The sequence below is a fragment of the Amblyomma maculatum genome, chromosome 1 (genome assembly GCF_055883805.1).
Source record: "Amblyomma maculatum isolate TAMU_Amacu chromosome 1, ASM5588380v1, whole genome shotgun sequence".
NCBI lineage: Eukaryota > Metazoa > Arthropoda > Arachnida > Ixodida > Ixodidae > Amblyomma > Amblyomma maculatum.
The window spans coordinates 183,132,608-183,155,748 of record NC_139344.1 but is presented as its reverse complement, the minus strand read 5'-3'; the positions used below and the strand labels follow the sequence as shown (position 1 = coordinate 183,155,748).

At 45.8% G+C, this 23,141-nt stretch overlaps 1 protein-coding gene across 1 annotated transcript in view; it reads left to right on the top strand.

The window, feature by feature from the left end:
• Nucleotides 1–23,141, top strand: part of LOC146205075 (regulator of microtubule dynamics protein 1-like) — a 112,492-nt gene that overhangs the window by 37,582 nt on the left and 51,769 nt on the right. The window contains exons 5-6 of the mRNA XM_084589761.1: nt 9,624–9,677; nt 13,890–13,977. Coding sequence (XP_084445887.1) covers nt 9,624–9,677; nt 13,890–13,977 — 142 coding nt within the window. The remainder of the gene's footprint in view (nt 1–9,623; nt 9,678–13,889; nt 13,978–23,141) is intronic.

Below are 23,141 nucleotides of genomic sequence, written 5' to 3'. Positions count from 1 at the left end.
ATATATATGAAATTGCCAACTTTGATTCGAATTTAAAAAACTACCTCAACTTGATTTGAAATCTCCTGAAAACAATCCTAAGTATTAAAATTATAGAAATAATATAAAATTGAATGCATGTTTTTAATCTATAGAAGTACTTATGGCTTCCCTTAAGGTTGGTTGGTTTGTGGACTTCAACGTCCTAAAGCAACTTGATTTATTACTTGTTGGATTTAGCTACAGTTTATCTTATGCAATATACAAAGCCATCTAAATGCTCATAAAGTTGTTTTCTGCTTGTTGACAGGGTTAATGATAGCTTAAAATGGAATAAATTAGTTTTTTCTTGCAATTTCATGGAGGAACAAAAATGACTTTCAGACTTTTTCTCTGTGCTGTAATCTTTTATTACGGGCTGCAGTGATATTCAATCCAGTTCTTAATATTATTTCATTTCTCGGTTATGAAAAAAATAAGAATGCTACGTTTTTGAAGCTGATTTTTCTAATGGGCTCCTAAGTACAGTCATGAACAAAAAGCTTCGCAGCATGATAGTTTTGCTAGAATTAAATATTGATTTATGGAAGCAGCACAAATGGAGTGCAGGTGACGAGTATTCTTGTCGACAGAGCTTTGCATCCCAGAAAGAAGGCAAGCCAGCACGGAGCGAACCCACCGTCCACCTAACCTGCAAAGCGTAACCTGCAGTTTAGGTGGAGGGCGGGTTCGCTTTGTGTTGGCTCGCATTTTCTCTGAGCTAGATAACTCTATCAACAAGATACTCGTCATCTCTGCTTATTCATGCTGCTTCCATAAATAAATATAAAATTTCACTAAAACTATCATGCTGTAATGGGCTTTGCTTATGATTGTACTCTTGTGCATATTAGAGAAATAGCCTTCAAGAGTATTGTTAATTTTTAATAACTGACAATTAAATACTATAAATAACTAGATTAAATGCCATTGTACCTCTCAGTAAAAAATATACACGATAAACTTTTTTTTTTTTTTTTTTAGTCGATATTTATTGCCTCAGGGCATCAGTAGGGTATGAGCGGAAAAAGGTTGGCTGATTTTATAAAGTCCAGAAGTGAGCGATGATGTCCCTGCGTCCAAGTGACATATGAGGCAGGATTGGTTGCTTAAAGGTCAGCTATGCTCAGGTGCCGGATTCGTGTTGGTTTGAGTGCTGGGCAGTCCCACAGCAAGTGGTGGATGTCGGCCTTGACATCTTCGTTTTTACAGATCGGGCATCCTGTGCGAGAATATAAGTGTTGGAAGTATGACCACGTCCTAGTTACAGCTGGTGTAAGGGCAACACCGACCCGGATCCTCCTAAGCGCAACCTCCTCTGCACGGGTGAGACCGCGGGGAAGGGATATCGCACACGGAGGGATAAGTGCACGTGTGCAGCGCCAGAGGTGCTCCTTTCTTGACAAAAGGAGGGTAGCGTCGTCCACTTCGAGGAGCCGTGGGATTGATGCGTCTTGGTTCACGAGGCGGGTTGCTATATAAGCTTGACTTTGGGAAGGCAGCAGATCCTGTGGGACCCACTCAATGCGTATTGACTGTGGGATGTGCGGCGCAAGCTGGTCGATGTGTTGGCAAATTTTAGGGAAGCGGCTGACACGTTGGAGCAGACGTACTGCATGAAGTGCGTCAGTGCGGATGACAACGTGGGCTGTGGGGAGCATGGTTATGGAAGCCGCGGAGCTGAGGGCCTCCTGAACTGCCACGAGCTCAGCGCAGAAAGATGCGATTCCGAAAGCTGAAACGTAGTGGTCTGATTCAGGCTAGGTCTCCGTGGACAGTAGATTGCCGTTTTGGCTTCACAGCCTTGCAGGCTTCCATCCACGTACACTACTATGGAATCTTGAGGCAGGTGAGTATCTTGCTCTTCAAATTTCTGACAAAGCAACGATGCCGAGTTGGCAGACGTTGGTTCTGCGGATATCAGTTGGCTTGTTGTCTCATAACTGAACAAATTTTCAGGTAGGGAGAACTGGCGCACGTGGTTGAAGAATAATGTGTGACGTTGCATACGCCCTCAATGCTTGCGTGGAATGTGACAAAATGGCCTTGAGTCTGCGAGCATCACGGCGCTGCTGCACCAGTTCATCGATGGGGTTGAGCTGCGCATTCTCCTGTAACGCTACGACCGGTGTGAGTCGTGAAAGGCGTGTTATGGTCTTCATAGCTTCTCGATTTACGGCTTCAAGGCGATCTCATTGTGCTCTTGTAAGATGCTGGAACTGGGCCTGATAAACAATACGTGGCTGCAGAACCGCCCTCACTAACTGGCGTGCAACAGACGAGCCAGCACCACCCGTTTTAGGTGCAATTCGTCTTATTAAATTCATAGTTTGAAGTGCTTGCTTTTTTTGCCTGAGAAAGCCAAGCAGTCGCTGATCCTGATTGGTGAATCGTTAAGCCCAGAGTTTTCAGGCACGAACTTTCTTGTATTGGGGTGCCTGATAGAGAGAGACGAATTGGATTTGAGATAAGTTTACGGCGTCCCCAGCAGTTGGCGACTGACGTGTATGAAGTCTTACACACAGAAAGTTGAAGGCCAATGGAGGATGCTTAATCAGAGGTTACGTCTAATGCTGACTGAAGGCCGGCTTCTAGAGTGAGAAGATCATGGTGAGTGCTTCATGCCGTGATATCATCTGCGTATCGCAAAAACTTGATTTCAGGGATATCATGTAGCGCCACGCCAATGGGATGAAAGTAATATTGAACAACGTTGGAGACGATATTGATCCCTGGGACACTCCACGTAGTGAAACGAATGAACCAACTCTGTCACCACTGAGGCGTATTGCAAATTTTCTTTCGTTCAAAAATGATGCGACAAAAGTGCGTACTCTCGGAGGGAGATGAAGCATGTCAATGGCATTCAGGATTGCAGCATGACTGATGTTGTCACATGCCTTTTCAACGTTCATTGCTAATATGGAACGTACATTGCGACTGCGGGTAGATGATAGAACTGCTGATGCCAAGACAGCCAACCCGTCCTCTGTACCTATGTATGGACGAAATCCCATTTGAGCAGGGTGATAAAAACCGTGCTGCTCAAGCCACCAAGAAAGCCATGTGGCTAGCATTTTCTCTGCAAGCTTGCGATGCGTTTTAAGGAGATTGGTCTCAAGTTGGCGAGGTCTGTTGGAGGCTTCCCAGGTTTGGGAATAGGGATCACGACAGCGGTTTTCCAGCTCTCGGCTACGACACCATCAAGCCACGCCTTCTTTATCTGGTCTTGTAGTTGAGGAAGTGCAGCAGTACTGAGGTTCTTGTAAACCTCATACTGAATTTTGTCCAGGCCGGGCGCTGTTTTCCGTTTCGCATCATCAATTGCAGCCAGCAGCTCAGACATAGAAAAGGGGCTCGCAATTCCATCTGCGTCGGCAGCAGATGGTAGTTTCCGTGCGTCTGCTGGGATACCTGCCAATTTAAGATTTGCAGCTGAAGGCGTAAAGGGCGGAGACGGGAGGGATGGAGACCGATGATGATAGGGTGGTGATCACTTCCCTAGCCGTCTGGCTCCATGTGCCATGAGGGAGTTCCCGTGCCCAACCACCACGTCAAGTCTGGAGCATAGGCAGCACTACATATGTGACGCACAGGCCGTGTTGCTGTCCCAGGGTGATTAAGCAGAACAAACGGCATCAGTGAAGGCGTCCCGCACACGCCTACCACGAGGGCTTGCAGTCGGATATCCCCAATCCGGGTGACGGGTGTTAGTCTTCTCCGACTAAAATTGGACACCCGGGGTATTGCCGACGAACACTTATTAACCAGCCAAGATTAATACGGGAAGAGGCGCCTCCAGCTGGTTGAACGTAATATGAAACAAGAACTACGGCTCCTTTCAGAAATTTCGCAGCAACTGCTACTACCTCTTGGTAAGATGTGCGCCAGGTTTTGAGAGAAAGGTGCACATGAGGAATACGCGTTTCAACATATACCGCCGCCTTTCCCAGGGGAGAAGCAGTCTGCACGCGACGGTCGGTCATTGAAGGAGACACGTAGCCGATGAAGCCCGGAATTGATGGCAAGGCATTCGTTTCCTGAAGTAACATAGCCCACACCCGAAGCTTGTTAAATTGCGGTCGGGTCTTGAGCTTGGCCACCTTCGTGGAAGTGCCTCTACAGTTCCACTGTAGTACACCAGGACGACTGGATTTCGCCATTTTCGTGTGCTAGTCCAAGCGCTGCAATATCACAGATGTCAGGTTGGACAACTGGTTGATCATATAGTGGAGCAGCGATGTTGCAGAGTTATCATTAGGCGTTGTGGTACACTGGGAAGAGGCAGAAATGGCCCTGTTGCGCGGGATGAAGGCGGCGGTGGTGGGCAATTACTAAATGTGGCGGTTACTTCTGCAGCTTGCCGACGTCAAGCAAGCATTTCACAGTGTTGTCGGAGCTTAGAGACCTCTGCCAAGAGACTATTGATTTGCTCATCCACTACAGCCATATCGTCGTCTGGTAGATGAGTACGCTGCTGTATTGGCTGTTGTCGATGGCGTTTTTTGAGCACCATATCGTTAGACCACGGCCGCTCAATGGAGGCGCACTTGGGTGCGGCCCGTCGGGTCGCCCAGAAGAGCCGTATTGCGCCTAGTTCTCATCGCCACCGCTCCGGGACGAGTCCGGGCGGAGAGCTGCGCGCAGCGGCCGTGGCTGTGCTTTCGTTTCGGCGTCCGCGTGGTCGGCGCTTGCTCAATTTAGGATTATGAGCGGCGTTTCACACATTATGTGATGCTATGGGCAAGTTTGCTATTGATAAGGTGATAGAGGCAAGTCATCATCAATAGGCTTTTCCAAGTCATTCGTGGTCTTCCGTTTACAACGAGAACGAGGCAGTCGTGTGCTTCGCTGAGTGCGCACCCATTTAGTTGCGTTTCAGCCACTGTAATAACGTATTAGATATTGCAATCTTTAAATCGGGACATGATCTGGGGCCATTTATTCAGCGTGCACTTTTCTGGAAACTTACTATTCAGAACGTAGCGTTCAACATTATTATTGTTCAGCCTGTTCCTCCCTTTTCACTGGAAATAATATTCAAGTGGGTACCATCACCTAAACATACTGGCTAACACAAGCTGTTGCTAAAGAAACAACACAAGACAGCCAGTTCAACGACACGCCCGCAGGCTCGGGTAATTTTTTTCTCGTTTGATTATGAAGCCACGTGATGCAGAGAAGACACGCAAGCTTATTTTACAAGCGAAGAACTTTTCTCGAAAAAGGTTTACGTGCAAGCGTGATTTTTTCCACTGTCTAATTGATGTTGCCTGTCCAGTTGGTCAGCAGTGGTCGCATTAGTTTGGTTAGGTCCTTAGTGTGACTGCGGTCTTCTCTCTCGCAAATCAACTCCGGAAATTGCACAAAATAGGGAAGAAGGGATGAAACTAACATGTGGCATAGCTTGCTGCTTCCTATGACCTGCGGGCACTTCATCACCTTGCTAACAAAGGTGCATGGTGATTTTCGGATACCTTAGGCGTCCATCATCAAGAATTTTGATAAGTCCAGGGTTTTGCAGGAATTGCAAGGCACAAAGTTAATAAATGGATAGGGGCTAATAAAATAAAATTATTGACACTCTAAAGTAAGCACTGGAAGTTATTTAAACTTCGGTAATATATAAATAATGAAAACTCGGGCAGGCACCAGAATAAATTAAAATGTTTCATGAGATTCTGTAAAACTATTCGTATACTTTCTCTTCAAATGGACGTGCAAGGTAACCAGCCAAGAATGCAATCGGTGCTAACTCTATGTCAGCTGCTGGTTCACACCACACATGAATGAATCCAAGCCGACTCGAAAACTCTCTCGCAGCAGACGTGATATGGCAGTTGGCAAGGTACTTTCATAATTACGAATGGCAAGTTTTATAGCTGCCTATTGTTGATAGGTGCATTTTCAGACTGATGTTTGCAAGATGCCAACCTGCACAAAGCATGGCAAAATGTGTATAATCTCAGTCGATATATTCTTTTTTTTTTTTTTTTTTTTTTGCTAGTGGTACCTTCAGTATTTTCTCAGAGGTGAAAACTGCAGCCCTTGCGTCAACTTTGTTATTCCCGCCTTTGAATTGCCTTAGGCTGCTAAAAAGCGATACTATAGATTCACTTTCAGAGCCTGCTTTAGGGCGTATCGGAGGCTGAAAATAAGATTCGGGTAAATGCAGTGCACTAGTAAGGCACGCAGAGGACATTATTGTAAGATACTTGATGTGATCAAGAAGGTCCTTAATTTGCGCTACTGTGGATTTGGTTGTCATGATTGTCGCTTCGTATGTTTGTTTGGTTAGCCTTTGCTTCGACGTGCCTCCTTGGACCTGAATGTCTTCGATATGGCAAAGTCCAACTCAAACCAAGAGAGTTGCTCGTCGTCTGACAAATAGAGCGTCTCCTCTCGGTGTCTCCATGGCTTCACTTATGCGATGTTTTGCAAGGCATACCATTTTGATATCATCGTCATAAAAGTGATCGTGGCGCAGCTATCTTGAAACACACATGCTTCAGGATGACATGGAAGGTTGTCCAGGAGGAAATTAAGTGTAGCTATAACAAGTGGGGAAAATAAAGCTATTGACCTGCGCACATTAATTTTTACGAGGTTGTTTGGCTCAACATGAGCCCGCGTGAGTAACTTAACTTGTAATGTGGGCAGTTCGGGAACACGGAGGGGACAGCTGAAGGAAACAGGATCTTCAGTTTTATGTTCTTCCTGTAATCGTCATCTGTGAAGTGCAGTGAGTATACCAGTGACTTGTCACTCGGGTTCCACCGGCTTCCTTTTCCATCCTAGCCCTCCCGAGATATGTTTTTCGGCCATGCTGCTCGACGTTGTGAATCGCACGGGAACTCATGGTAACCGATCTTTTCTTGCTTTCGTGGTGCACAGAGGCACACAGCAGTTGCCTGGCATGGTGCTGCATACGCTTAGGACGCTGTCGACACAGGCACCGATGACACGCATGCAGAACTATCAGAACCACGCGGTTATGCTGAGCAGTCAAAACGATAACGCGCGCCAACCCAGCCAGCGCGCTCCTTCCGCGTCGTCTGCTCGTCCGTGCCCGGCGTGCCGGCGGCGCTTTGTCCTGGAGTGGCCAACCCAGCCAGCGCGCTCCTTCCGCGTCGTCTGCTCGTCCGTGCCCGGCGTGCCGGCGGCGCTTTGTCCTGGAGTGGTGGCGCCCCCGTGGAGAATGACGGCGGAAACTGTAACTTCTCCCAATACGCGCTTCCCCAGCCATTGAGGCGCGACGCGACGGGCCGCACCAAGTGCGCCTGCATTGAGCGGCCGTGGTTAGACTTTGTCTTAGCTGGAGGTGCATTCGAAGCGGGCTCAGGAAGCTCTGGCCACTCGTCATCATCCCACTGGAGAGCTGCAAAGCGATTGGATGTCTGCACTGGTGTCATGTCTTCTATTGGCCAATGCTTAGCGTTTCGAAGACGAGCCTTCTGCGTTGCCTTTTGCTTTGTCGGAGAACTTGAAGATGTTATCTCGTGGTCGTCCGATTTGCAGAGGCCGCATCGGTACGGAACTTTTCCTTCAGACGCACCTTGATCGGCAGTAGCAAAAGGGCAAGATTTGCGCATGTGCTGTGCCTGGAAACAATTGTAACAGTAAACCACACTCGGTTTATACGGCCGCGGCCTTAATATGCAGCCATAGTAGTACAGACAGGCTGGGAGTGTCGGAGGGCCTTGCAAGATGATCATGCAGGAACGCCCCTTTCCTATGTGTCGGCCCTGTTTGACTCGGTGCGTTGGGCAGTACAGCTCGCGTTGAAGGGTGGTTTGATCTTCGTTTATGTTGACGTTGTAAATGACTCAACGCTGCAAGTCGGAGCCTTCAACTAGATACACTTGCACAGGCACTGAGATCTCACTTTCGACTGAAATACAAAGCGTTTGGATACATTTCACCGCAGTAAGTGTCGGGAGCCACATAGCTATAGTGTTTGACGTTTTCCTTGCTGTGAAGCCCCGAAAACCTCTGGTTCTGAGACACGCGTCCAAGTTGGCCTGGATGATTCTGTTTGGTATATCGGTCAGGCTTTTGTTGGCTAGAGATTTAATCGCCACTTTATAAGATGTTGATCCCGGTGTAGGTGCAACCTGGTTTTCGATAGTTAAACAGGAGCGCTTTCCTTGATAGCCACCACTTACCGAGGACAAATTCGGTTGATTATCTTCCGAAGGACGCTTGTGAGGGGCACGGGTGCTCGTTCACCCGTATGGTGGTGCTGATAAGTCCATTGGAGAGCACGTCTCCTCATGTCACACTGTTGGATGTCCATCTCCGCGTGTTAACTGGGTGGCCATAGCCGTGCTCCGCCCAGAGAACAGTTCACTTACGGGCTGTTGTGCATTTTGGGAAGGCTGAAGAACCGGGAGCACCAAGCTGGACCCGAGGCCGATGGTCAGGTTGAGGTGTCGACGGCAGGGCAGGAGTTGCAGCGAGCAACTCTGGCGAAGCTACCTCTGCTAGCGTGGCAGTGGCAGCACTAGGCCTAGCCTCCGTGCCGACCTGAGCTGCAATAATGCATGGTTAGCATGCATTGGAGGTCTCTCAACCTGACGCCGAGAGGACGTCTGGAGCTTCCTCGGAAGTAGAGGATCCACTTCTCTGGAGACAGGACAGGTGCTTACAAGGACGGCAAGAATTTTCAGAGGAACGATGAAGCCACCTTATCAGGAAGACACTTCTTCTTCATCTCGATAGAGAAACAGTTCAACTGTCACTTACATTAGCAGGGTTGAAGATTGCTTAAATAGAACAAACTCGCTATTTCTGGCAATTTCATGGGAGATAGAGAAACAGTTCAACTGTCACTTGCATTCTGCCATGACATTGCCAGAAATAGCGAGTTTGTTCTATTTAAGCAATTTTCAACCCTGCCAACAAGCATAAAACGACTTTATAGGCATTGAGAAGGCTTTGGATATTGCATAAAATAAACTGTAGCTAAATCCAACAAATAATAAATCAGTTTTGACGCTTACTCCTTAAGGGAAGTAAAAAAATGTGGAGAACGGACAACATTAGAGCTTCGAATTCTTCCAGAAATAAAAGAAGACCTGGATAATATGGATAAAAAGTTTACGTGGCAACACTTTATCGAGTCGTGCCAGAATGTATGGCTCAATATTGGCAATTTTCAAGACAAGCGGTGAATTTTACATTTATTTTTAAAATTTTAAACAATATAATGCAACACTTTTTTAGTCAGTAATATTTCTGATGTAATGAGAATTCTTGAGACAGATGTTAATTAAAATCGAAGACGTTTTTCCTTTCTTTCTTTTTTTTTTTTTCGCTGGTATCAAAGTTCTCTTTTTTGCTGCTGTCAAATTTTTGACAATTTGAATGCATTGTGGAGGACACACCTAGCAATCTAGAGCTCCAAAGCTTGTTTGAAATTAAGAACGCAACTGTTGTGCTCATCAAAGCGACTTACCACACCTCCGGCTTCTGGACTGGCGCCTGCTCGTCGAGAGCACAGCTGCGGTGTTGTGTGCACTTAAGAGCCAGCGTGCAGTGCGTGCCTTTTCGTTTGTTTCCCATGGCCCCGGATCGCGGAATGCCTGGCTGGCGCGGATTTCAAGTCGTCGACACAACGCCTCCTGTAAGACGACTCCGGATGTTTCCAGGTCGACAAGGCAAGCAGCAGTATTCCCGACCGCAGGTTCAGAGATCATCTGCGGTGTGTGGATGTGTTTGTGTGTGTGCTAGGCTCTTGTGTAAAGGAGCAGCGGATGCCACAAAGCTCATTCCCACGGGACTCGGGACTGTTTGGCACGGGTGCACGTGACCAAGGCCGCGGATTTGAACACTATGGAATGTGCAGACGTGAATTTGTGCGTACAGCATGACAGGTGTGAGGAGGAACTAAGCTAGAGCCTATTGGCCCCGCCCAGAGAGTTTTCTCAGTCCCTATTGGCTTAGCGTTGTGGCCTTTATTTAGCGGGCCTATTTAACGAAGTGTCAGGAGTGATTTTGGAAGGGAAGAGACGAGTTGCAACAAACATGCTGTAACCTCATTCGACTCCGAGTAGTTCTTCAAGGTGCCTAGCAGGCACACCTCAACAGACCGCCGATCAGTGCAACCTAGCACGGCGGGTGAGAGGAGAATCCTTTCGAAGGCCAGCAGTTGAACAGACAGTCTCCTCTCTGGACGAGCATGGCGGGTTACAGCTTGGACAGCGGCTTCGAAACATAACTGTAACCCACATAATAAACAGAAAAACTTTTAATGCAAACAACTTAAGCATCATGCAAGTATGTAAAGTTGAAAATGAACATTTTTGCAGCGCGCTGCTCCTGAAACAAAGCTAGCGAATTTTTTTTACTAAATCAACTGCAACAACAAAATGGGTTTCTAATAGCTTTTCTAAAAGTAAAGGTTGCATAAATTTAGTGAGTAAAAAATAATATATGAGAAGTTCTTAGTGCAGAAGCAGCAGTTCTCCAAAGTGCCAACCTTTTGAAATGGCAAAAACGGTGTTTTCCACCTCTAGTGATATACGATTGTTGTTGTTTTTTTCCAGAAAACTATGTCGTATCTTGCAAAACTAAGTCCGTTCCTTTGTGTGAAGACGTTTACCTACCACAGATAAATATTTAATTGAAAACAAAAAAATGCTCATGAGACCTCGTTTACATTTCATATCTGAACACTCCCGTATGATTACTTGATGAGGTTGTCTAAAATACATCACTTTATTACGGAAGCACAGAAATAGTTGTGGATACCTGCTAAGCCTTCTGAATTATCGATACACTCTCGAATTTCAACTGAACCTCTCTGTTAGGAGCCCATGATGCCAGCGGCTTACTGGCCACTCTAGTTCCCCCCCTCCCACACACACATACATACACTCTTTCCTTGGTTGGTGACTTGGTCCGCATTTGTAGTGCACATCCAGCGGGACACTCCACTGTGCCAGAATGTTCGAAGAGTGTGTGTTGTGAGAGGCGAAGGTAGCCGGTCGTGCGAGCTCTCAGGATTCTGAAAATGGGTATGGTTAATAGGAAAGACACTGCGTTGGTTTGAGGGACACTGCGTTGATTTGTGCGCCAGCGTCCTTCGTGGAGACACTGGAAAAACCTCCGCACAGCGCAGCTGCGTCGTCTGCTTTGCGCTGCATTTGAGCTTGTGTTTACATGCGCGTGTGCGGTTGTTGATCTCCTCCTCTTGCCGAGTTGTGGCCGCCTTCGTGGTCCAAGAAGAGGAATGAAACGACAAGGATTAAATTTCTGCGCACTTTTTTATACAACTTCTATGATTCTGCTTATGCTTATTATGCTTATGATGGTATGTAAGTGCACTATAGGAATATAATTTTCAAAAGCGCATTATTAATTTTCATCATAACGAAGTCGTAATGAAAAGCTGCATAGAATACTACTGCACTGAAAAATAAAAAAATACAGGATAGAGTAAAAGCTAAACAGTCACTTGCGTTTTTTTATGACATGGCAAGAAACAGCAATTTATTATACTTTAGGTAAGCTATCATCAACCCTGCCAACAAGAAGAAAACAACATTGTAAGCACTGGAAATGCTTTGGATTTTTGTGATTTTTGTTTGTGATTTTTTAAATAAAACAAGTGCAGCAAGAACAATATGGAATAAATAACTCTCCTAAAAGTAAAAGTTTCATAAATTTATTCAGTAAAAATAATCCATGGCAAAAGTTTAGTTCGGGAGCAGCAGGGCTCCAAACTTACAATTTTTTTAGATGGCACCTCTAGTGATATGTGATTTTCTTTCCGAGTAAACTGCTGCTTTACTTGCAAATCTAAGGCTCGTTTCTCTGTATCAAGACATTTGCCCACCACATGTAAAGATTTCATAGAAAACAAAAATGATCATTTCACCTCTATTACCGTTCTTATCTGAACACACCCATATATGGGGTGTCCAAGCTAACTTGAACCAAGGGTTCAAAAATAAAGCATTTCAGGCAGACCAGGAAAACCAGTTTCATACAGCTGCCAACTGGCTTGCGCACCACAGGCAATTTTTTGTTCTACACTTACCTAATTAGGTAATTATGTTAATTTTTCTAATTTACTAAATATTGACTTTAAACGGAGAGCATCTATAGAAACCCCCATTCCATTAATTGAGATTTTTCCAAGCTCAAAAGAAAGCTCGCGAAATACAAGTAGAATCACGTGACTAGAGCATTTGAGCGCCACGATTCTGGTGCTCTCATTTGTGATTTGAGCGAACGAAGTCAGCTGCGGCAGTCACTCGAAGGTCCCGTTTCAGCGGCAGGCTGACATGTTGACGATGGCTAGAGCAAGCTCGCTCTAGCCGTCACCACCGAGATCTTGACCAGGCCTGCACACCCCAGCAGCTACGTCACAACAGGCGGATGGCGATAAAGTGCCACCAAATGAAGGTGTGAGCGTGAATCTAAGTCTAGTCACATGATGTTGTCTCGCCCCTTTACCCATGCCTCAGTGGCTCAGGTTCAGTAGCTGATCCTTTATCGCTCATCCGCTTGTCATGACGTTCGCTGATGGGAGAGAAGGTAATGCAAAGGTCTTGTTAGAATCTCTGTGGCGACTGCTCACAGCGCTCGCTGCTACTTGCACCGTCACCTGCGCCGGCTGTCTGACGCGGGCGAAGAAACTACCGCAAGCAAATTGGCCTGCCCCTATAAAGGGGCTGAAGAGACACGGCCACTGCTGATTTTGTTCAGTCAAACCACCACTGAGAGTACCACAGTCGTTGCGCGCGAATGCGCTAGTCACGTGATTTTATTTGTATTTCACAGGCTTTCTTTTGAGCTTGAAAAAAAAGTTACATGTGACACTTTATCGCAATAAATGGAATGGGAGTTTCTGAAGGTGCTCTCCAACTTTCCAGTTCCCATTTATGGTCTTAAGTCATTATTTAGTAAATTAGAAAAATTAACATAATTACCTATTTAAGTAATTTGAGAATAAAAATTTCCTGTGGTATGCAAAGTAGCAGTATGCAGTTGTATGCAAATGATTTCCCTGGCCCACCTCGCATATTTTATTTTTTAACCCTTTGCTCAAGTTGGTTTAGGCACCTGGTATATATATATATATTATACATATACATACGAGGTGTGACACAAAAGAAACGAGACTAGGTGTGTAGCTTGAAAAAAAAGTGTTTGCAACAACTGTTTTGCTGACGTTATCCCACACACCTCCTCTATTCAGCACTAAAAAGACTTCGTGAAAAAAAGTTAGGGAAAAAAGATCACAGTTGTGGAGTGATGGATGGCTGTTACATCAGGACAATGCACCCGCTCACACGGCCCTATCTGTCAAGCAGTTTTTGACCGACAAAAATATTACTGTGATGGAACATCCTCCTTATTCACCTGATTTGGTTCCATGCGGCTTTTTTTTATTTCCTAAAGTTAAATTTTGCTTAAAGGGAACCCATTTTACCTCAGTTGAAGAGGTTCAGGCAAAAATGGAGAATCTCCTGAAGGGCCTTCCAAAAACCTCGTTTCAGAACTGTTACCAGCAATGGCAGCACTGAATGAGGAAGTGTGTGAATGCTGAAGGCGATTACTTTGAAGGTGATAATGTCACGGAGAACTGATTCTGTAAGTACACTAATTTATCGGACCAGTCTCGTTTTTTTTTGTCACACCTCATATATATGGGTATATAACTATTCAATTCTTACAGTATGAGGAAACATCTCATTTCCACCTAGTTTTTTTGGCTATTGGTTGATCCCTTGAAGGAGAAACGGTTGCCTGTTTAAAGAAATTTGCTAGTTATTATAAACTTGGTTATGTGCATTTTTATTATTTTTTCAGGTGCTAAGTTATTATAAATTTGGTTATGTGCGTTTTTATTATTTTTTCAGGTGCTATGAGGTGGCAGGCACACCTTGGCTCATCAGGAAGGCAGGACAGCTTATATTTTCTGAAATTCCAAGCTCTACTTATGAAGAGGTGGGCTTGTACATTTGGTAGAAATTATCATGCTATCTTTACATTTTTTCTTGTTGCATTGATGCTTGAGCATATTTCTTAGCCTTGCATGCAATGGTCGGTGTGTGCTCGGTAGCCCACGCGATTACTGGGTGGGGTCAGCGGTTTGGACTGTCAGCCGCGACGAAGCGGGTAAAATGCATTTATCCCCCTATAAAACCCCACAAATGAAATTAAAATATAATATCTTCGCAGCAATGTGAGGTGTTCAGATTGCTTGGGGAGCATCTCTGTATAACGTGGAAGCGGTCGTAATCTTTATGACATTTCGAAAATAGGTGTCTATACTTCTTTGATGGCAGAAACGAACTATGGTGGCCACATTTTAGTCGAGGAGCGCGAAAATATCAGTGTACTATGCGATGTTGGTATGTGAAACCACTGCAGATAGTCAGCATTGACCCAGGTTCCTTAAATGTTGTCTCTCAATGCTAAGTGAGATAGTTTTGGGCCTTTTCAGTTTTGGGAAATTTAATTTAGACTGGCTTTGTGCTGAAGGCCTGTCTGGGGGTGTCCACCGAGAAATCTGATTTCGGGTCTTTTCAGTATTGTGCCACGAGAAATTCTATCCTCTTAGATTTGAATAAATACAGTAAATATTCCTTCTCAAAAGGTGGGTAGGAGCACCCTCAGAACTTTGCAGTAAGCATGCATGATTCGACATCAAGTAGAAAAACCAGGCAATGAATGTGTGGTGTTATGCTGAAATGTGCCTACAGATCCTCTATGGAATTCTTTTCTTTTGACGAAATTTGACTTTACCGTGTAGGTGCTTGGACTAAATGTCATGTTGCAAATTGAATTTTTTTCTTTACTCCTCCTGGGATATTGGACATCACAGTATAATTTCATTATGCTGATAAGTAATGTACATCTGATCCACCTTGATCAGAGTACCTTACTTAAAGGTCCACGGAAACGGCCCCCAAGAAGCCACTGATAAACGTGTTCAGTGTGTAGAACACATCCTTTTGAGCATGAACGCAAAGTATAACTCCTTGGAACAAAGCCAGCGATTTATTAATTTTTAAAAACAGCGTTTTTTGAAATTCGCAGGCAGAGAGAATGTCGCTTGGCGGTGTCGCATGAAACTATTTCCTAGTCCCGTGACGTCACGGGTGGGTTGACTGGCAAGGCTTGCTAGAAGCTGCCATTCGCTGCGGTCAGTGCAACCATGACGTCACGGACACACTTCCGGTAGCTGCGAAAGTCGTCTGCTCGTGCGCTGCTCGAACTCTGTGCGGGCTGTTACACAGCTCGCCGCACTTATCGGTTAGGTGGCCATTCCCACTAAGTGCAACAACCGAAGCGACGCAGGGATCGGCAGAACGAAGCTGCATTTACAAATATCTTACTTATATAACGTGGTTTCAGGAGTATTGGAGTGTCGTCCGACGAGGCATCAACAGCACGGTCAAGCACCGCACGATGGCAGCATCTCCTCGACCGCCGTAAACACCGCCGCTGTGGCCCCTCCTCCCGCATACCGTTCGCGAACGACACGGCGGATCGTTAGCACCGATGTCCGAAATAAAGCGTGCTAAAATTTGTTGGCGTCTGGAATACTGAGCCGAATATCAAGTATGAAGCCTTCGTGAGGATCCCTGACCAGCAGCAAATTGCTGGTAAGAGCGATAGCCATGATACAAGCTAATTTCTGCTCAAGCCAGCTGCCGCTGGTGCATTTCGGCTGATCCGATCTGCTCGTACTAGCTCTGCGATTAATGCGTCGGCAGAGTTAATCCTATAATTATTTTACTATGGCAGGATAGGAATCACTATAAGGCAGTTTCATAAGTAGACGATTTACGACAGCGTTGATCATGTTCCAAAGTGTCGACCGCCGCGGCTTCGAAGCGAAACAATTTAGACCTAGCGACGACTAGGGACGGTCACGCACAGCGCCGTCGTTCGCCGAGCTCGCACGTTCCACCCCCGCGGTAATTGTGTAATGTACCTCAGCCTGCTCGCGGCATCCCGTGCTGCAAGCGTTGCAAACTCGTGTACTTTCATAGCTAAGGCAGCATATTTTTTGACGTTCTGCTCAGCAACAAGCCGTTCAAACGATACTGTAGGCAAGACAAGGCTTCAGTACGCAGTCGCTGCGCTGTCGGCCGTAGTCGAAGACGTCGGGCGGCACCATAATCTATACATCGATCTTTAAACATGATACAGTGGGCAAATGAATAACTGTGAAGCAGACCTGCTCGTACTTTTCGCGCACTCGGGCGCCAACGAGTAGCTTCCGTCAACAGACGCCGTCATAACCTCGGTTAACGACGCAAACCGAGGTCGCCAAGCTCTGTTTGCGGTAACCGCGGTTAGTGGTGCAACCATGGTTTGGTCCGCCGTGTAACATAGGATAACCACGGGTTCGCGGTTACACTAACCATCGCTGCGCGAACTGGCGAACTCCTCAGGCGTGTGCGAGCGAGGACGGGTTGGCGCGAGTACGCCAGCGAGCGCGCGGCAACCGGAAGTTCGTCGAAGTGACGTATGTCTGGGCAGAGCTTTGAACTTGCTTGTATTCTTTGTTTTTTTATGGCTCCCTTCGGCGTACGAGTTGAGAGGAAAAATTGGAAGGGTAATTTTTAATCGCCGATATCTCTGGTGTTGCAGAAGCTAGATCGAAAATTTTTGCGGGAGAATGATGGGTGGTTCAATAACTATCAGTGTTATGGCGTTGTTTACCCTTCTTGGTGACCCCTTTCAGTGGACCTTTAACAGCTTACAATTTTTTCACATGCAGTGCTGTGGGCACTGAAATAAGTACTGATGAAGCAGTTGCCCTTTCAGTTGTCCAGTCTTCTCTTGAAAACTGTGTATAATGAAAACTTGGAGAGAGAGAGAGAAAACTTTTGTCCACTGGTGCGGGCCACAAGCCCGGGATGTAACGAAAAGTCGCAGACATCCTAGAATTTAATTATTGCCAGGTTTAACTGTGTTAGTAAATCTCTTCAAACCTCCCACACATACTTCCTCGTGACATCTGAAGATGTCATTACTTGTGGAATGCTGTCAGAAACTAGACGTTCACGTCAACGTATAGTCCACTTAGCCGTCATGTATTGGTTTCACCAGATTGCAAGCCCCCCACGATGGCCTCAACCACCTGTCTCGCAAGCCGCAAAGGCACAAAAATTAAAACATGCCATTAGGTTCCCTAGTGCGCGTGTTGCATATGGTACTCTAGCAAGGGCTGGCTTCGAACCTGACGCTTCTGTCATGCATTTCTTCCTTCACCACTGTGACCTGTGGTGTGCAGTTGCTGGATCCTAGTTAATGAAAATTTCTAATTAATGATCCTAGTTAATGATCACCTTGAGAACAATCAAGGTGATCGCTGTGAAACAACTGCACTAGCACACGTAGGCCTCAACTTTGCCCCTTCCACCATTGTCTACAAGCCGTGTCGTTTCTGTGTGAGTGCATATGGTGATCCCAAATGAGATGATCGGTGCCAGTCAAGATTATCAGCCAGTCGAGTGCCTTGTGGCTGGACCCACTGACATGCTGTGTTCTGCTGCACTTCGTTTTCTGACCAGCGAGCGTGCAGCGGCAGCTCTCAGTAGCCATCAGCACAATTATTGTGCGTGGGCCTCTGCCTCGAGCTTGCTATTAAAAGCAAGTTAACTCGTGTAACAAATGCAAGATAGGGTCATCTGGGAATGTTTTTTGCCACCAGCTTAGGTGAATTATAAATTTTTTTGTGAATTCTTAGTAGGGTCTTGGGAAGGAATAGTTAGAATGCTAAAGGTGTGTGCAAATCAAATTGAACAGCAAATATGAGGGCTGTTTGAATATTTGCACACCTCTACCTACGTGGATTCATATGTATGTCATTCAGTGGGGTACTCCACCTTGTTGAGTGCCATGTTTCTGGAATAAAGAGGCTAAGTTTAGATATGCCCAAATCATTCATGTATGAATTTGGTTGAGTGAAAATAACTGCACCTGAACCTAAATATATTGAACCTGAATATTTCAAATTATTGGTTATACAGGTTGTCCTATGTAATTTGCGCCAAGATTTAATAAATGGAAGTTATTCGGATGCAGATAGATTTGGGCGTATGGTGTTGGCACTAGCATAAAGTAACTCAGTCTATTTTCTTAAGTGACAGAATAACCATGTTCTTCTGAGACTTCTTGTTAAATTATTTTTTTCATGAAATGGTCTGATGTGCTTTATCAGTATCCCAGAGACAACCCGCGAAATAGGAAAAGGGTCTATGTGACGGGGCGCTTTTGCATGGCTATAAGAAACCCAAGCTCAAGTTTAGTTGACCGACAGTGCCACTCTTCCAAGCACTTCTCCCCTGGTGGCAAGCTGTAGAGACTACTGCGGCGGAGTACGGCAGGCGCTACCGCTTTGACGGCGGCGGTTAGTGGGGCGCGGCACCGTGTGCACTTTTTTTCAATGGATGCCTTTGCTGGATAATGAAAAGATTTCATTAAGTAGATTTTGTCTCACGAGTGCTGGTGTTCTTGTCTGTTATGGAGGATAAGACTAGACAAGAACAGGTTATTGATTCGCTCAACAAGTATCAATCCGTGCCACAGATGCAGCATGAAAGCTTTGTGTGCTTAACGAAAGGACTGGGAATGTACGCAGAGAGCAAGTGCCTCCAGTATTCTGATCTTTTCCTCTTTCATAGATGGTGCTCCCAGTCAGGAGCAGCACCGCCAAGCAATGCTTTTGGAGACTATTGTGCTGCTCTCAATCATAGGTCACGGGAATCACCCATGAGTCGACTCACTCAGGCTCATTCATGCCCAAATTTAGGTCATGATCAGACTCATGAGCGAGTACATACTCGCATTCAGATCATGACTGGAGTCTTAAGTGAGTCTGTACTCTCTTTCAGATTGGGATCTGGGTCGTGAAGCAGCCTGGGTTCACTTACGATTTGTGTGTTCATGGTGATGGTATGGGTTTTTTTTTTTTTTTTTTATAATGGTGGTGGGGAAGAGAGATTTATAGCCTGGTCATAGGGCACTTCTCCATGGTCTTTACTGCAAAGGAGGCGGTGCAGCTACACGGCAAGTGCAAAAGAAATAGATATGATGATGATGATGACGCAACCCCCATTAGCGCCATCTGTCGACCGGCAAAATCACTTTAATTATATAAAACAGTTGAACTAAAGTGTGGCAATATGAAATAAATAGGACATTAGCCAGGAAATACTGCCCATTGAAAAATGAGCGCAGAGCAAAAATTGCAATGAAGTAAAAACACTGGATAGAGGAAAGCAAAGCCTGTGTATGTGGATGCGGCTGCTGAAAACAATTGAAGTGGTATCTCAACCGTCCAGATTTTTAATGCTCATTGTAATGTGAAATTAACCCTTGATTTGAATCAGGCTTAAATGTAATATTCAAAATATATTTGCGTCAACGTCTTTGTCTTCTGAGCTTGCTTGCTGGCGCTCATGTTTGGGCTGCTCCTTTACACAGCTTGAAGGCCGCTGACGACCGCCCTTTCTGCCACGGGCCTTTTTTGAAAAGATCTCGAGATTTTGCTGTGTAGCTGCGCGCCAACCGCCTTTGGAGCGAAGAATTTTTTTTTTTTTTCTCACTATACAGCGAAAAAAAGAGCCAAGGGAAAAACCGTTCAAGCACGGCTTGAGTTATCCTTGGCCTCACTTATCAGACACCGGCAACAGCGAGAACAGCACATTGTTCTAGAACGCGGCTAGCTCACTCACATGATACAAAGCAAAATATACAGCAATAAAAATGGAACCGTAGCAAGTGGTACAAACATTCAACTTATCAAAATAAACTACATCACACTGCACCAACTTGGCGTTTATCACGTTGTACACAAAATAATAGAGTAAGATTCAGCGGATGAACATGGCGATAAGATCAGAAGGTTTCAATTGAGAAATATCGATACTTTGATTTATATAGTCATTTATCATCCGTGGTAACAAATTATGCAGCATTTGTTGACCCTAATTAGTCCGGCAAGTAAATATTTTCCAAGATGGAGCAGACCTGGTGGTGTATACTGGATCAGCTAAGCATAGTCTGGCAATGTCGGTAAGGGTATTGCTTCCGCGCTCGTGACTAATATATTCTCGTGATAACCTAAACCTATATATAGCTCACTAAGCATATTGAACTGCTTAAGGGGGGACACCCCTCTTAAAACTTTTTTCCTTATTTATGGGTGGATCTGACTGAAACTTGCACCATTAATGTACTTTTGCATGCTGATTTCAAATATCTGATTAGTTTTCTTGTAGATGAAATAGCTTTCAAAATATTACCTAATTCATGTTCTTCGTTTGGAGGTGAGTTAATTACTAAACACTTTATGGCATGATGAGAATAGCCCTGCCAGAGTGATCTAGAAGGATCATAGAGTGCCGCTAGTCATGAATTAACGTGGTAGAAGAATTTGAACCAAAGTTACAATAAGTCAAACTTTTATGAATAAAAGCCCAGGTTGGCACCTAAGATTGATAATTCTGTAAATGTTGCCGCATAATAACTGTACATATTTTTGTCCTACGGCACTGTCGAAGGTTTTCTCTTTCTAACAAGACAAGAATGAGAGCTATAGCACAAATAGACCAAGAGATATCTCTCCTCCAAAATTGCAGCACCCTCAAAATTGCAGTTTTGAGAAAACGAGGAAAAACACTTCACAGCATGTAGGTGTAAATTATGTCAATGATTGATATGTCAACAAGATCAGAAACAGGTGGAAAGTGATCTGAAGCGAAAATTAATGGCCTATGCCAATTTGAGCCAAAGTTACGCAATAGGAAACGTTTGAAAGGAAAATTCCATTTGGGTACCGAAGACAACATAACCTTCTCAGCAAATTTTCTTTTGTGGTCACTGCATTTACCTTGGTTTCATGAGACTCGCAGGATTCCCTTTCTAGAAAAAAAATTTTTAAAGCAATAGCAAGAACAGGACCAGAGATATTGATCTTTAAAAAATGCAACACTACCAAAATTGGGGGATTGTCGGAAGCACTCAAGCCTCACGGCATTTAATCAGGAAGGGCAACCCCAAAGACCTCATGCTATTAAAATGCACCAGGAGCATAGTCGGGGTGCATGCTGTCGCGGTGTTTTCTTTTTTCTGTTTTAGCAACGCCAAGCGAAGCCGCCCGCTTCTTTGCAGAACATGCGCTACGGTGCAAGTCCTTTTCTTCAGCTTTCCTGGACCCAGTTGCTGTCACATTTGTACTGCATTCTTGCAGAATTGCTGCTGCTGTATGCTTGCAGCCGGCATTGAAGCGAAGCACAGCTTCTGCTGTGGCTGCTTCCACAGCAAACAGTGATGAGTGCCGCTCTTTGTGGATCAAGGTCCAGATGACCGAGTGGAAGCTTTCGTTCGAGTTCTGGGTCTTCCCCCGAATGCACCTCTGCAGCAGGCTCTTCTCTGATAAACGACTATAAACAGGCAAAAGAGCATCAGCCACATCTCTTGGCAGACCGTAATTGTGCTTTGGTGCAGGCTCCTCTTTTGCCTTTGCTGCGTTGTGGTGGCACCATGACTTCTCACCGGTAGGACACAAACTGTGTTTGGGGCAGTCATCAGTAGATGTGATGTGGTAATATGTCGCCATCACAGCTCGCTGCATGGCATCCACATCACCTACATTTGATCGAAGCGCTCGGCCATAATATATTGCCAGCTTGTCAACTAGATCAGCTGTCAGCCTTCCTCTGCCGCCAAGACTTTGCTTCCCTGCACCCTTGTGTCTCTGCAAGAGGTTGCGCAAAGCTGCTCCCATACGCTTGTGCACGTGATTTATGCAGTCCTCTTTGACTATTTCAATGTAGCCATAGATTGCAGCATCTTTAAGAGCACTGAACGTGCGACTGTCCCCATCGCATAGCATGGTTGTGTAGCGCATGTTGTGGCGCTGCAGAGATCTTTCAAACAGAATTTTGCCAGCCTCTACCTCCATTTGACCAGCCTTGGAGTTGGTGTTTTTTTGGCACTGGTGGCGTGATTTCCAAAGTTCGTAGCCGTCAGTGTTTGGCTTGGGACCAATTTCGCAGCCCAGACAAAAGTTTGACAACACCACATAATCAAGCACGTAACCAGTGAAGAGTTCCACCACGGCACCGACGCCTATATGTGATGAGTGTCCGCGCGTCATCCATGTGCCGTCGTAGCACACGGCAATGTTCCCCCTATGCCCAAAACACAAGTCATCGTAGACCTTCGCCACTGCCTGCGCGGCTTGTGCCATAGCGGTCGTGGCGGCTCGGGTAGCAGCGGGTTGCAGTGTGTTCTTCAGATGCCGTTGAAAAGTCTTGTTGTGCATCCCGCGCCGCGACAACCCCATCGCCGAAAAGATATCGTTCATTGCTGTCTGGCCGTTACCGGTCGACAGCATTGCTCGACTAGCCAGAATATTCAGCTCAAAAGGATTGCACCTTTTCTCGCCGTCAATCCTCCGCGAGTTCCGCTCGGCCGCAATCTCACCGCAGTTGTCGCACAGCACGATCAGTTTTACGGCGAGGCCATAGCTCCGGTCGCTGGTAATTAAACGCACGCATCCACGACACGTTTTGCACCGCACGGCATCCAGAAGGATATTCACAATGCTGAGGTCAATTACCGCATAGGAGGCTGTTCCGTCCGCATCTGACTCTGCGGACGCACCACTTGCATCGGCGAACAGCGCGGTCTTTCGTGCCGTCGCCGGCGTCGATACCAGTCTATCAAGCGTAGCCTGCTCCCGGGCACTCACTTGAGTTATGTCACTGTTAGTGACAGGCGCGGTATCAATACGTACACGACTGCAGTCGGCACGAAGAACGGCGCCGTTGTCCAGCGGAATCGGAGAAGCGTCGCCGCCCGCAACGTGATCGTCACACAATCCCGCAGCACTGGCACTTGCTTCTTGCACAGTATGCAACGAAGTCGCATTCTTAACGCGTTTCTTTGGTTGCTTTCGCCCGAACTTGTGCAAAGAGCGGTACTTCTTCGCGCCTGGCATGACTCTCGCGTTGCACTAGCGTGGTCGGCAGAAAGACAAAATGGCGTCACTGGGAGTCCGCATTTCAGGGCTAGCTTGCCGGAACCAACCAAACGACGCCATTTTGATCACGTGCCTTAACCGGCCAATAGTAGCGCGCGCT